The sequence below is a fragment of the Eptesicus fuscus genome, chromosome 23 (genome assembly GCF_027574615.1).
Source record: "Eptesicus fuscus isolate TK198812 chromosome 23, DD_ASM_mEF_20220401, whole genome shotgun sequence".
Classification (NCBI taxonomy): Eukaryota; Metazoa; Chordata; class Mammalia; order Chiroptera; family Vespertilionidae; genus Eptesicus; species Eptesicus fuscus.
The window spans coordinates 220,855-236,018 of NC_072495.1; the positions used below are offsets into that span (position 1 = coordinate 220,855).

General features: G+C 51.3%; 1 protein-coding gene across 1 annotated transcript in view; it reads left to right on the forward strand.

Moving 5' to 3' along the window:
• Window positions 1–15,164, forward strand: part of UBASH3B (ubiquitin associated and SH3 domain containing B) — a 158,466-nt gene that overhangs the window by 99,814 nt on the left and 43,488 nt on the right. Inside the window, exons 2-6 of the mRNA XM_054712552.1 lie at window positions 9,481–9,534; window positions 10,184–10,370; window positions 10,651–10,849; window positions 13,524–13,693; window positions 14,582–14,790. Of these exons, the coding sequence (XP_054568527.1) occupies window positions 9,481–9,534; window positions 10,184–10,370; window positions 10,651–10,849; window positions 13,524–13,693; window positions 14,582–14,790 (819 nt within the window). The remainder of the gene's footprint in view (window positions 1–9,480; window positions 9,535–10,183; window positions 10,371–10,650; window positions 10,850–13,523; window positions 13,694–14,581; window positions 14,791–15,164) is intronic.

The following is a 15,164-nucleotide window of genomic DNA, read 5'->3' on the forward strand; positions in this document are numbered from 1 at the left end:
ATTCATTAAAACAAAGTCTTGCTAGTTTGAGGGGATATGCTTCCATTTCTATGAGTATACATGCTTCCTAATTTTTTTGCTTTAGGTTTCAGGTTTGAGTTTTATTAGTTCAATAAAATAGGGATTGACTCATCACTTGAAGGCAGTTGAGAGATGTGTCCTGCTTCCTGGAGAACCTGGGGTCTGGGTTAGCTTGTCCACTGGAGCCAGGTGGCTTGAGTATTTACTGACCTCAGTTTTGAGTGAGTTGGGATCTGAAGGGACTCCTTAGACAGGATGCAGGTGCTCAATGGGTAGTCTAAAGAAATGTCTGGCTTACAAACAGAGAGACAAGGAATCAAAGTGAAGTAGCCAAAAACTCGAAGAACATAGTACCCAGCTAGACCGGTGTCTGTTAATGATATCTGGTCTGGCAGTGAGCCCAGACCCCAGCTTCTCCAGGGAACAATAACTGAGCTCAGCAGCCATTACTACCCCAACCTCAACCCAAACGTGTCTCTCCTCTTACATTCTCACTCATGGGTGTCCCCACCATCCACACATACATTCAAGCTATAGTTCTCATCAGTCTCCAGGAGTCACCCATTCAATAACCCAGACATCCTTCCCAACATCCCCTCGTCATTATACTTCAGCCTCTCAACACGCCCTTTCTAAGTAGTCACCAGCATGGTGACAGTCTCCCTAACTCCATCCCTCATGTGCAGTTCTGATCGCCTCTTCACTTACCATTCTTATTGTTCCCACTCCATAAGCTAATCAGGGCCAAGCCCTCTAAACTGGCCCACATACCTTCCTTCTTGAGCTGTCCTCTGACTACCTGTTCAGCTTCATCTCTCCTTTCTTCCAGCTTTACCATCTTTGTTCCAGCAGCATGACTCTAATTCCCCTGCACACGTGCATTAGCTCTTGCCATGCTCTCCACTTCAGACCTCCTCTCCCTCCCCTCTTCTTCTAGCCGGCTCTTACTCTGCTTTTAAGATCTCGATCAAGCATCATTTCTTCTAGGACAGAGTCCCAAACTGTCTCAGTTCACAGCATCCTTAGTGTCTCAATCATTTTTACATAGAGCCTGTAGGCCAACGTAAATGCCTAATAATTCATTTAGTAGTTAGATCCAAAGAACTTAATAAGTATTTGTCTCCTAGCAACATAAGGGCCATGTGAAAAATAACACACATAATTGAAAGAAAAATAGTATTTTTATTTCATTCTTAAATAACCACAGCTATCTACTAATAGGATGTGTGTTTGCTGGGCACTGCACAGTGGCTCAAACCTTAGGATCAGTTTGGACGCCGCCGCTCTCATGTACTGTTCCTCCCCAGTTTTCATTGGGCACTTGCTTCTTATTACAACCGTTTCCAAAATCCCAGTTCACAACGATAGGAAGTCAAGAGGAATGCAACACAACCTAACTGGAACTGTGGCTGCCGAGCTAGTAGCTTGCGGGATGTCCACCAGATGACGCGTATTGCTGTTTCCCTCGAAAATGTAAACTGTCCCCCAGCACCTCTGGGTTTGCTGAGGCCTCCTGACCTAGAGGAGCTCGTGTTCAGTTGTGAGCTCAGCCGCAGCTCCCCCGCCCCTCGGCACTCAGCCACGGCAGCGCCATCAGGCAGTGAGGAGGCTGTTATGTCTGTGTCTTCCTCCCACTGTGACTTCTGCAGGGCAGGCACCAGTGGGTCCCTGCCAATAAATAGTGCCCCATTAGCACACAGTGACACAGGAATAAACGCAGATTCTCGCACTGAAACCCTACTTTTGCTCCCCCCTGCATGGGCAAGGGCCGCTCTTTCCTCCTCTGTGTGTTCCCAGTGGCAGCACAGAGCCTGGCACACGCTGCTGGTCAGATGAGAGGAAGTGAAGGGTCAGAGCCACAGGGGACCCCACAGACCAGTGAGGCTGCAGAGGAAGCCAGCCTGGGGACCATTAAGTAGGAAATTCCAGTCCAGCTCTAACCTGTGGTTCTGCTGGGCCTGGAAGTGGGGCCAGCCTGCATCTACTGCAAGCATGTCAAACTCGAAGGCTACACGGGTGCAAAAAACAAAAGCTTCCATTTTCATAGAAACGTAGATTTATTTCGATAGAGACATGCTGAATACAAAGGGCTGAAATAAATGAGTCATCGCTAACATAAAATAATAGAACATTTTAATAAAAGTTAATATTTTTTCTTGAAAATTAACTTACTAGACACTGAAAAACTGCACAAATTAATAAGTGTAAAGCAAATAAACCTTTTTCTCTTGTTCTCCAAAAGCGAAATATTTCCTGTTGTGCACACCAAACAAGTCAGTCCAAGACTAATGACGTGGCCATCGGCTGCTACAATGTTCACTGCTGGCATTAGTGGAGAGAAATGGTGCGCCTGCACATAAGGCGCGTAAGGGAAATGAATGCAACACGATTATATAATCAGTCATTAGCAAACGTTGTAGTTCGTTATTAATAATTATATATAACAGTATATTATAAAAATTAAGTTACAAAATTTTTATTGAAATGTTTCTTACATCCCGTTATATTGGCTGGGCCGCAGAAATATTTGTTGTGGGCCGCATGTGGGCCGGGCCTCGAGTTGACATGCTTGATCTACTGGATCAGGTGTGAATCAGAAAGCTCTATCCAGTACATTTCTTACTGTCATTTGGTTTCCTATTAAGAGTTCCCTGGGAGGAGAAGGAAAAATAGAGATTGGCAAGAAGGGAAGGAGGGAGAAAAGAGAGAAGAAAGGAAGAAAGAAAAGAAGGAAGGGAGAGGGAAGAGGAGGGGGAAGAAGTGCTCCTTGGTTGTGTGCCGAGTGACAGGGTCCTGAGGCATCTCCACCTGGTGGTGGGGGGAGCTGTGGCCCTGGAGCCAGACCAACCTGGAACCCAAAATGTGACAGAGCTGAGGGCAACCCCAGGCCTCGCCATCCTAGCTGAGGAGGCCTGGCCGTGGGCACTGCGGCGAGGCCTGAGAATTCGCATCATTTTTTCACATTCTGCTGAGAATAAACCTTCAGCATAACGGGGAGATTAGGCAGGACCAGGACCAGGAGGCAAGTTTCTGTTCTCACCTGAGAACATCCGCAGTTCATGGGCCTCACTGATTCCGACTGCCGAGGTCCCACCTAGACAATCGTTGCTGTGATTCTTGGGCTGGCCTCCTCCCCCTTGGGTTTAAAGGGCTACTCCTGCTACCTGCTCAAGATCTCCGCTGCCTCTGCCAACTCTGAGTCACTCTATAGGTAGCAGCCATTCAAGCTCAACCTGATGTTTGGGGTTCACCCTGCACACCCCACTGCCCATGGCATCAGACCTGCGGGAGCTCTATTGCACCGTCTTTCGTCAGTGAGGCGGAGACAGGGGATGTGTTCTGCTGCTGCCCATGCTCAGTCTGTTCTGTGGACAGAGTTCTGGGAACAGAATGAACGCAGCGCCTCCAGCAGGACTCTGCCCAGGCTTCCTTGGAAACCAGTTTACGCCTCCTGCATAGAAAATCTCACACCTGTTTCAGATCACTAACTACTTACCAGAAACTTTCAAAGAAAACCAAAACAGCTTTGTAGCACATACTGCCAGGAAATTCCTTCTGATGACTAAGGTGAGCCCTTTGTGCTATTGCTAAAGCTTGTTTTAACTTGGTAACATTTGCTAGAGAAGGTGTATCAGATACAATAACTTTCCATAAAACACTTTTTAATTTTATTTTTCAACTAGGGCCCAGTGCACGAATTCATGCACCTTGAAAGGAATGTGGGCCGCGAGGTCTCGGCCTCTCCTCTGCGCCCCCAACAGGTCTCGGCCTCTCCTCTGCGCCCCCACCTGGCCCCTCCTGCCACAGTCCCCTGTCCCTGTCTGCCCAAACCCTGCTCCCGCGGCTGCCACTCCCACTTGCTGACAGCATGGAATGATTAGGGCTGGCACCAGCAGCGGGTGTGAGTGGGGCCTGTGCTGACAGCAGGTGTGCATGGCGGCTGCTGCTCTGATCGCCCCTCAGGAGCAGGGGGAGGTGGAGAAGCCTTCAGGGGTGATTGGGACCAGCAGCTGCCCTGCGCACCCACAGACGGCACCGAATGATTGGGACCGGTGCCAGGCACCAGCAGCAGGTGCAAGTGGGGCTGGTGCCGGCAGCGGGTGTGAGAAGCAGTTGCCAGTCCCGATCACCCCTCAGGAGCAGGGGCGGGTGGAGAAGCTCTGAGGGGCGATTGGGGCCGGCAGCCACTGCTTGCACCAGCTGATGGTGCTGAGTGATCGGGGCTGGCAACAGGTGTGAGCAGCGACTTGAGTGCCAGCAGCAAGTGTGAGCTGGGTGAGCGCCAGCAGGAGGTGTGAGCACTGGGCAGGACCACGGTGCGTGGAGCAAAGAATTTTCAGTAACTACCAGAGGCTCACTCCAATGACAGCAACAGGTGCCCTGCCTTGGTCTGGTGCTCCCGCTCACCTGCTCCACCATCCCGCCACAGCTGACGCCCTCCATGCTCCACGTGTGGCCCCTGGTGGTCAGTGCACATCATAATGACCAGTTGTTCTGCTGTTCGGTCTATTTGCATATTAGGGTTTTATATATATAGATTACAATGGACATTCAACATTATTTTATACTAAAGGCCCGGTGCATGAAATTCATGCATGGGGGGGGGGAGTGAGTCCCCTCAGCCCAGCCTGCACCCTCTCCAATCTGGGTCCCCTCGGGGATGTCTGACTGCTAGTTTAGGCCTGCAGATCAGGCCTAAACCGGCAGTCAGATATTCCTCTCACAATCTGGGAACGATGGCTCCTAACTGCTCACCTGCCTGCCTGCCTGATCGCTCCTAACTGCCTCTGCCTGCCAGCCTGATTGCCCCCAACTGCCAGCCTGGTTGCCCCCAACTTCCCACCCTGCCAGCCTGGTCGTCCCACACAGCCTGCTGTTTAGTCGTTTGGTCATCCCTCACTAACCCCCCTGCTGGCCTTGTCACCCCACACAGCCTGCTGTTCGGTCGTCTGTCTGGTTGTTTTGGTTGTGATGGCCCCTGGCTTTTTATATATTAGGCTTACTTTCAGGTGTACAGCAGAGTGGTTAGGCAATTATTCAACTTACAAGGTGGTCCCCCAATAACTCAAGTACCGCTGTCATATACATAGTTATCACAATATTACTACTCTATTCCCTACATTGGAATGTAGATCTCTATGATCATTCTGTCACTACCAATTTGTACTTCTTAATCGCTTCTCCTATCACCCAGCGCCTCTGGCAACCATCAGTTTGTTCTCTGTATCTACTAGTTAGTTTGTTTTATGTTGTTTATTCTGTTCTTTAGATTCCACTTAATGAAATCAGATGGTACTTGTCTTTCTCAGGCTGACTTATTTCACTTAGCATAATACCCTCTAGGTCCATCCATGTTGTCACAAATGATAAGGTTTCATTTTTTATGACCATGTAGTATTCCATTGTGTGTGTGTGTGTGTATGTATGTATATATATATATATATATCAACATGTCTTTATCCAGTCATCTGTTGATATACACTTAAGTTATTTCCATATCTTGGTTATTGTAAATAACACTGCAATGAGTATAGGGCACATATATTTTTTCAAATATATGTCATAAAGCACTTCCATGTTTTATGTTTTAGGGACCTCCATACTGTCTTCCACAGTGGCTGCACCAGTCTGTATACACACCCAACAATGCTTGAGGGCTCCCTTTTCCCCACATCTCACCAACACTTGTTTGTTGATTTATTGATGATAGTCATCTGGCAGGTGTGAAGTGATACCTCAACAGGGTCTTAATTTGCATCTCTTGGTGATTAGTGACTTTGAGCGTTTTTTCATATGTCTACTGGCCATCTTATGTCCTCTTTGGAGAAGTGTCTATTTAGGTCTTCTGTCCATATTTTAATTGGATTTTCAGGAGGGGGTGTTAAGTTCTATATGAATCTTGGTTATTGATCCCTTATCTGATGTATCACTGGCAGATATTTTATTCACTAGGTTGTTTTTTCATTTCGTTGAGGGTTTCCTTTGCTGTGCAAAAACTTTTTAGTTTGATTTTTTTTTGTTTCCCTCACTCTAAGAGATATTTCAGAAAAAAATATTGCTAAGAAAAATGTCAGAGTTTATTGCTTATGTTTTCTTCTAAGGGTTTTATGGTTTTGGGTCTTTTAAGTCTTTAGTCCATATTGAGTTTATTCTTGTATATCGTCTAAGAAGGTGGTCTAGTTTCATTTTTTGCATGTATCTGTTCGATTTTCCTAACACTGTTTAATGAATAGATTGTCTTTAACCCTATTATATATTCTTGCCTTTTCTTTGGTCAGATCTTAATTGTCCATGTAGGTGTGTATTTCTTTCTGCCTCTCTCTTCCGTTCTATTGATGTGTCTGTTTTTATGCCCGTACCACACTATTCTGATTACTAGGTCTTGTAGTATAGTTTGATATCAGGTAGTGTGATCCCTCCAACTTTGTTCTTCTTTCTTGAGATTGCTATGGCTATTTAGGGTCTTTGTGGTTTCATATAAATTTTTGGATTTTTTTTGTTCTACTGTGAAAAACGCTATTGGTAGTTTTACAGAAATTGCATTGAATCTGTACATTGCTTTGGGTGGTATAGATATTTTAATGATGTTAATTCTTCCTATCCATAAACACAGTATATGCTTCCATTTACTTGTATCTTCTTCAGTTTCTTTCTTTAGTGTCTTACAGTTTTCTGAGTGCAGGTCTTTTACCTCCTTGGTTACATTTATTCCTAGGTTGTTGTGGATGTTTTTTGAGGGAATTGAAAATGGGATGTTTTCTTAGTATCTATTTCTGATAGTTCATCATTGGTGTATAAAATACAACCAATTTATGAATATTTATTTTGTATCCCACTAATTAATAACTTCATTTACCAGTTCTATTGGTTTTTTGGTGGAATCTTTAGGGTTGTCTATACAAAGTATCATGTCATCTGAAAATAATGACAGTTTTACTTCTTCTTTCCAATTTGGATGCTTTTTATTTGTTTCTTATCTGATTGCTATGGCTAGCACTTGTAATACTGAGTTTAATATGAGTGGTGAAAGTGGACATTCCTGTCTTGTTACCAATCTTAAGGAAACCACTTTAAGCATTTCCCTGTTGAGTATAATGTAGTTGTAGGTTTGTCATATATGGCCTTTGTTATGTTAAGGTATGTTTCCTCTGTTCCACTTTGCTGAGAGTCTTTGTCATAAATGGGTGCTGGATTTTCTGCATCTATTGATATGACCATATGATTTTTTTAAAAATATATTTTATTGATTTTTTTACAGAGAGGGATAGAGTTAGAAACATCGATCAGCCGCCTCTTGCACACCCCCCACTGGGGATGTGCCCGCAACCAAGGCACATGCCCTTGACCGGATTCGAACCTGGGACCCTTGAGTCCGCAGGCCGACGCTCTATCCGCTGAGCCAAACCGGTTTCGGCCAAAATTTGTTTTTTGAGTCACGGAAATCATGACTTAATTAGACCTTTAATTTTCAGATTATTCTCCTAGTGCTTAAAAAAAATAAATTTCAGTAGGGTATATTTCACCAGGGGAAGGGCATAGAAAAAAAACTGGATCTTTTATATAAATAGTACATTGTACCACAAACGAGTTTCCTTTTCTCAATTGTTTTTGAAACAATAGGTGTTTTTTATTAATTTAATCCCTAGTAGATTCTAACTTCTAAAAAACTATGATTTGCATTCTTCTGTGGGTATATGGCTGCTGGATCCGAAAAAAGGCAAGAGGTGTGTTCTCTGATGGCCCAGTAAACAGTAAAGGAAACAGGACTGGCAACAGGCCAGCACAAAGCACCTTACCCAGGTGTGGGCATGGGGGTGGGGGAGGGGGTAATTTGTTTTCCAGTCTTTTCCTCAGCAGCTTCTGTCCTGAGAAATTCTGAGGGGCCCCGAGCACTGGCCCTGCTACTTCCTAACTTCATTTACTGAAAGGAGGCGTGTCTGCTATAAGCTGTTCTACTTAGCTGTGCCCATTTCTTCACCCTGTTCACTTGGTATCTGTGCTCAGGTTTTCATGCAGGAAAGGAAAGCACTTCCCTTGCCTTTGGGCTGTGGAGCAGAGCAGGAGCCTGGCCTGCACTTGGCGCCACCTTCGCCAGGCTGCCTTCAGCAAGTCGCAGTCCTTCCTCCCCCAGCTTCCCTGTGTGGAGGGAAGCACTTGGGTCTCAGATGGTCTGTGAGGGCCCTTTCGTGCGGATCTTCCATGATTCTCACGGCACCAGGTCTTCCCATTGCTCCACAGAGGGACCACGAAAAGGAAAGAGGAGTTGGGTTCAGCAGCCAATTGGGAGAAGGAGACATTCCGTGCCCTCGCTCCTCTCCCAAGGATCCAGAGTCAGTGTCTGGTAAAGGGTGGGAGTGAGTGTTCACGGGCCATCTCCATGTGTCAGGCACCATTCAAGCACTTGACGAAAGAGTAGATGCACTAGGTGTCCTTTGCTACCACAGCCCCATGCAACCCCCATCCCTACCCGGAGGGGTCCATCGGCATCCTTCAGGTCTCACTTCAGGTCTCACCTCTTCCCTGAAGCCTTCCCTGACCCTCTGACCGTTTGGCCTGGGTTAGGTCTCCCTGTCCTATGTTATGGTTCCCCTACTTCCCTTTGCTGCCCCGACCGCAGATGTAATTAAATAACTATCTGTACAGATGAATGTTTTCACGCCTGCTCAGCTGAAATCTCCATGATGGCAGTAAGCATATAAGTGTTGTTTCGCTGTATTCCTAGAACTTAGCACAGTGCTGATGAGATAACAGCAGTTCACTAAGGATTTCTTGAATGGGCGTCGTAAGCATGAGTGCACGAATGGGTGGGTGAATAGCAGAGCTGGGCACAAACCCAGAACTCTCAGCTCTTAGAGACCAGACTGAAACTTCAGAAGCACCTACTGTGCTGTGTGCTGGCGCGCAAGGGCCTCGCTCCACAGCCATCCTTGTCTCTCCAGCAGTGGGAGGGTCAGCAGCACTGCTCTGGACACTGGACCCAAAAGGTGTCTGTGAACTGGTTGGAGATCACGGATCCTCCTGAGCCTGGTGGTGGTGGCTGGAGGTGGGCGGGAGGAGGCATTGAATTAAGCCAAATCCAATGTCCTTGGTGGGCATTTAGCCCACTTTCTCGTACACTCTGCCAAGGGCTGTGAATTAGCAACAACATTCTGTAAGGGATCCAGGGCAGTCAGAGTGAGTGCGCGAGAATGAAGGAGGCAAAAGCAAGACATGACAACCTGCAGGGAAGCAGAACTAAAACTCCAGTGTGGAGCCTGCTGACAGAGCCCACCCGGCTCAGGTGCCTGCAGGCCCGTGCTGTGTCCCAGCGCCTGGCTGTGGCCTTGGGGAGCCTGCTGCCGTGTCTGCCCACCTCTGAGAGGCTTAGTCCCTCACTTCACACTCACCTCCTGCCACCGCCATGAGCAGCTGATAGGAGGCTAAAAATACTAACAATAGAAATTTGATTTCTTCTTCTAGACAAAAAGCTTTGGCGTCCACCGGAGGAAGAAGTGTGCAAGCCGCATGTGACTGGTTGGTATAAAGTAACTAAATTGATAAAATGACACTTGACCAACTCTAAATATATGTGGATGAGCAAGGTTGTGTGGCCTCTTTAATGAACCTGGGGGATGGGGCGAGGAAGACCCTGACTGGACCATTCAGCCAGTTGCCTCCTCACGCTGCCCCAGGGTGTGCTTCGCCTTAGCAGTGGTTAAAGACGCCAAGTGTTTCTGAGAGAGCCCCTATCCAATAGCTGCCCGCCCTCCAGCCACTGACAGATATAATGAAACTGTGTGGATGCTGCCCAAGTCAATTTAGGAAAAAACCTACCCACCTTTCAGGACGTCACTGCCCAGGGCAGAGCCGAGGGGCGGCTCCCAAGCGTCCCTTGTCTTTGGGGGCACCAGGTTTAATCATCAACTGAGCTGAAGGAGCCCCGTTGAATGGCCCTGGCTTAGGAAAGGGTTGGGGTTTACCTGAGAATGGCTCCTGGAGAGGCTTCAGGTTTCTGAGGGAGCCATGGCTAAGGCACCTGCAGGCACAGCGGTGGCTGAGGTCGGCTGTGAAGTGTGAGCTGCGAGGGTAGCTCCTCAAGCACAGAGGGAAAGCCCTTCCCACGCAGCAGAGTGTCTGAACCACCCCCAGCCATTCTCCAGCAAGGCTGCCCGCTCTCCCACAGGCTCTTCTCCCATGTGGGCGACCCCTTCCTGGACGACCCGCTGCCCCGGGAATACGTGCTGTACCTGCGCCCCACGGGTCCCTTAGCCCAGAAGCTCTCCGACTTCTGGCAGCAGTCGAAGCAGATCTGCGGAAAGAACAAGGCGCACAACATCTTCCCCCACATCACCCTCTGCCAGTTCTTCATGGTGAGCGGCACCCCCATGGGGACGTGGTGCCCAGACCCCAGCCGCCTGGCGGGACCTGGGAGTCACAGGTGTAAGAGCTGTGTGATCCAGTTCCAGGTCATTGGGAGTGTGCAGTTCCCCTCCTCACAGACGGGATGCGTGTGTGCGTGCGTGTGTTCGTGCATGTGTGTGTGTGCGCGCGCGTGTGGTGGCCTCAGCCTCAGCCTGGGCGGAGGGTGCCTGAGGACCGTCGAGCCAAGCTCCCCTAGCCCCTGCGTGCAGCGCGCCGCTTCCCTTCCAGTGCGAGGACAGCAAGGCGGATGCTCTGGGGGAGGCCCTGCAGGCCACCGTCAGCCGCTGGAAGGGCAAGTTCTCGGTGCCGCTGCCCCTGGAGCTCTACACCTCCTCCAACTTCATCGGGCTCTTCGTGGAGGAGGGCAGCGCCGATGTCCTCAAGAAGTTCGCCGCTGACTTTGCCGCGGAGGCTGCATCCAAAACCGGTGAGCCAGAGTGGGGGGACGGGGTGCTGTGACAAGCGGTGGGTTAGGAGGTGGCCTGCAGGAAGGGGCCGAGCAGGACTAGGAGCACATCCCCTCCCTCCCCGGAGCACACCTCTGTGCTGCTCTGCTAACTTTCCAGAGAGAATGCCCGGGGCTACTCCCCCACACCAAGCGGAAGGAGCACAGACACCTGCTCCCCATTGAGCCACCTGAGTTAGGAACCTTCCTCCCTCCTCCAACCCTCCCACGCAGGCGCCCACCTGGGCCGGGCACTCCAGGCCAGGGCAGCATAGCACAGAGAGGAGAGTGGAACCTTTCAGAATCAAGTAACAGTCATCTCCACCGAGCCACACCCTTCGACCTAGGAAACCATTAGACGCCCCTAAGCCTCAAAAGCCGCCCACTAGTCCCTCTCCAACAGCTCTTCTGCTCTCTCCGTGGCAGCTCTGAGCTTAAGCTGCTGCGATTTCCCACCAAAGAAGTTAGCTTAAAGGGATGCTCAGGATGCATGGTGACAGGCGACAGGCATTGGGGGGGGGGGTGTTCCTCCTCTCTGACCACAGGTGCAGACGAGCTCCCGAGCTCCAGGACAGACAGACAGTGAGGTGAGGCAGTGTCTGGGCTCCCCAAGCGCAGAGTCAGTGGCAGGGGCTCAGTGGGAAGCTGCGGTGTCTCCTTGAATAGGACAGTCAGACGTGGTTCCTCCTGCAGAGCTGGGAGCCTGGCTGAACACAGGGGCTAGCAGAGCCCAGAAGAGAGGCCATCCCTGGAGGGTGGCTCACCCGCTTAGCAGGAAGGAGCTCACAGGGCCATGTCGATCTTAGACGAAGGGGTCCCTGCAGGGCAGGCGCCCCAGCCCCAGCAGAGAGGGCCACGGAGGCCACCCGTCCGCCCTCCAGCCCTCACGGAGGGCTGAGCGCAGGGCCAGAGGGACCCAAGCTGCCTGCGCCACCTCATGTGGAGACAGGACAGGGCCACCTGGGTCGAGGCGGTGTCCTCCCAGCCCGGCCGGGACTGTGCGGGCACCTCTTCACCGGAAAAGCCGAGCAGGGCTAGGCCGGGAGTGTGCGGAGGGCCAGCCCCCGAGCCGCTCGGGCTCCCCCGGGTCCGGCCTGGAAGGTCCCTTCCCCAACCCCCTGCTCCCGGATGAGTGTCTGCTTCTGGACTTGGGGTGCCTGTCATGTCACAGGGCCTGAACATTCCAGAGAAATGGCCAGTAGAGAGGACAGTGGTGTCCTGTGTGCATCCTCCTTTTTTAGGGAAACTGCTCCTGTTCACCCTCAGCACCATGAATACCACCACAGAAACCAAACTCATGTTGTAGCCACGAAACCCAGGTGCCTCACACAGGAGCAAAGCGGGGTTCACCGGGGCCTGGGCTGCTTTCCTGGCAGGAGGGAGAGACAGCCCTTCCTCTCTAACCCTTCCTCTCTAAGAGGCCCTTCCCCCCGCCACCGCCCCCCCAACTCCCAGAGACACAGAATCGGTTTCTGGGCCCTCTCGTCGCCCCCTGCTGGTGGTTTGCAGAACTGCGTACCCTGCTGTGTAGCTGGCCCAGCTCCTTGCAACCTAGAAGCCAGCCATCAGCCTTCGCCTTGGTGTTCTGGAATTTGGGGGACCCCCCAGATTCCTTCAGCAGGTAGATTTAGTGTTGCCCTCCACAGGGAGATCAATTCATGTGTCTTTGTTCATTTGACAAGGACTGACACTGGCATGTGCTGAGCACTGGGATCCAGTGTGAACAGACACAGAGCCCTGGCCTTGCAGGCTCACACCAGAGAGAAGCAATGCAGTATCACAGAGAAAGCGCTCAGAACCCAAGGACCCAGCCCCCGCTGCATCTCTGTGTGGTCTGAGTGAGCCTCTTAGTTTCTCAACTCCCTAAACCAGCAGTCGCCAGCCTTTCGGACCTCACGGACCACCAGTGGCGACCGCTACCCTAAACCTCTCTGGCTGCAGCTTCTTCAGAGTCTGGCATGGACAGGAGCTGTGCTCCCCATTGAGAGAGACACAGACAAGGAAGCAGAGCGGGCCCTGGAGGCGGCAGCTGGCTTTGCTTGTTTCTGGGGTGTCTTAGAGGAGCCGTCTGCCTGCGTTAAGCCGGGGGTTCCAACCAGGGCACGTTTGCCCCAGGGGACGGCTAGCAATGTCTGAGTCATTTCCGGTGGTCACACTCTGGGCGCTGCTGTGGCCTCCAGGAGGGCAGCACCCAAACAGAGTCATTTCACCCAAATGCTGTTGAGAATCCCTGTTTTAAACTTAGAAAATATTTGTTTTTCTTCACTTCTCCATCAGAGCCACCAAGAAGCTAAGAGACTTGATTTCACCCAGCATAGCTTTGAGAGTCCCTTGATGACCTTTGTTCCATTTCACATGAATGAGTCATCCCTCTAGGGCTGGGTTTCCTCCTCTGAGTGGTGGGCTGCTCCAGCCGGGGTTGTCGCGAGGGGAGCAACCGGAAAGATTGCCTCCCGGCCTGCCCGCGGCTCCACAGACTGTGCTGTCACCCCTCAGGCGGCGGTCCGGTCTGTGCCCCCGCTGCGCAGGGAGGGGGGTGCGGCTGTCTGTCAGCGGCCCTCCGCTGTGCCCTGGGAAGCAGGACTCTGGGTTCCCCCTCAGCTCCACCTTGCTGGCAGCGCCGAGGCTAACAGCACCTGGCTCCTTCCTTTTCTAGAAGTGCACGTGGAACCTCATAAGAAGCAGCTGCACGTAACCCTGGCTTACCACTTCCAAGCCAGCCACCTGCCCACCCTGGAGAAGCTAGCCCAGAGCATCGATGTCAAACTCGGGTGCGACTGGCTGGCAGCCATATTCTCCCGGGATATCCGATTTGCTAACCATGAGGTAATGTTCCCTGTGGCTCCTGACAGGAGCAGCGGGGAAGGGAGCAGGCAAAGCCAGGAGCCTTGCTGCTCACTGGGGCAGGGGCAGGGGTCCCAGGGGGCAGGGGGACCATCTGGGCGCCACCGTTTGAGGGAATCCGCACTGTGCTCAGGCCTGGCCAGGCCGTCTCTGAAGAGTAACACTGTCCTTATCCCTGAAGGAGAAGCTGAGTCACAGAGGTTAGGGGCTGGTCTGAAGCGGAATAATTTAGGGCTAGAGCTGAAACCAGAATGCAGGGATTTTGACAGTGAAGATGGGCAATCCATCCAAAAACAGACCACATGGCTTGATGAAACAGTAGCCATCCAGTTTAACTACATTTATTAATAGCACTTACATTTGTTTCCTAGTTTTTTTTTAACAGCAGAAGAACTGACTTCTTAAAGTTTGTATAGTCTTTTAACATTTCTTTTAGATTTTGTAAAATATGAAAAATTGTTAGAACCTCAGGGTCTAGACCAGACAAGCTCATCATCGATTTGGAGTGTTGGGAACAGCGACCCAGACACAGGGCCCCGGCAGGGGCGCGGGCGGGAGCGCCAGGACACAGCTCCCGGCAGCCCAGGCTTTGGCATTTTCCAAGGGCACCTCCAGTCAGCTCTGTCCTCAGTCGCCTGCCTGACCCACATTGGGCTCGGTTGGCACTTAGGGAAGAGACGCTCAAATGAATTATTTTTAAAAATAACATGGCCTCTTTGTCTCTTATTGTTAAAGCTCATTTGTCCTGTCCCTGCTGAGGGGCTCCCCTCTGAGGCCATGGCACCCGCTGAGCCCCCTGCACGTGTTCACGCAGAACCCGGGGCCGCCTGGTGGGAGGAAGGCTGGGCCTCACTGCCCTCTCTTCTCCAGACCTTGCAGGTGATCTACCCCTACACCCCCCAGAATGACGACGAGCTGGAGCTGGTTCCGGGGGACTTCATCTTCATGTCTCCTGTGGAGCAGGCCAGCACCAGTGAGGGCTGGGTCTACGGCACCTCCCTGACCACCGGCGGTTCGGGGCTCCTGCCCGAGAACTACATCACCAAGGCCGACGAATGCAGCACCTGGGTGTTCCATAGGTGAGCTGGCCGAGGCCTGTGCCTACAGACTTCCAGGAGCGGTGGGGTCTGGGCTCGACGCTGGACACACAGGGCAGCAGTTCCTGCCCTGGGAAGAAAGCCTGTCGGCTCCAGGCTCCCAGGGAAGAGCTGACGTGGGGACGGGAGAACTGAGCAATGGGTAGCTCTTCCTGCCCCGTCCAATGTAACTGTCGGTCTGAGTTCCAGATTGGAGACTAAACTGAGGCTGCTGGTGTCCCCCTCTGATGGCTGAAGTGTGGGTCCTGAGTTTTCATGGTTCCAGGTTTATGTCCGCTGTGTCCTGGGTCATTGCTGGGATGGCCCGACTCCCCAGCACAGCAGCGAGGCAGTTCCCGAGACACCGCCAGGCCAGC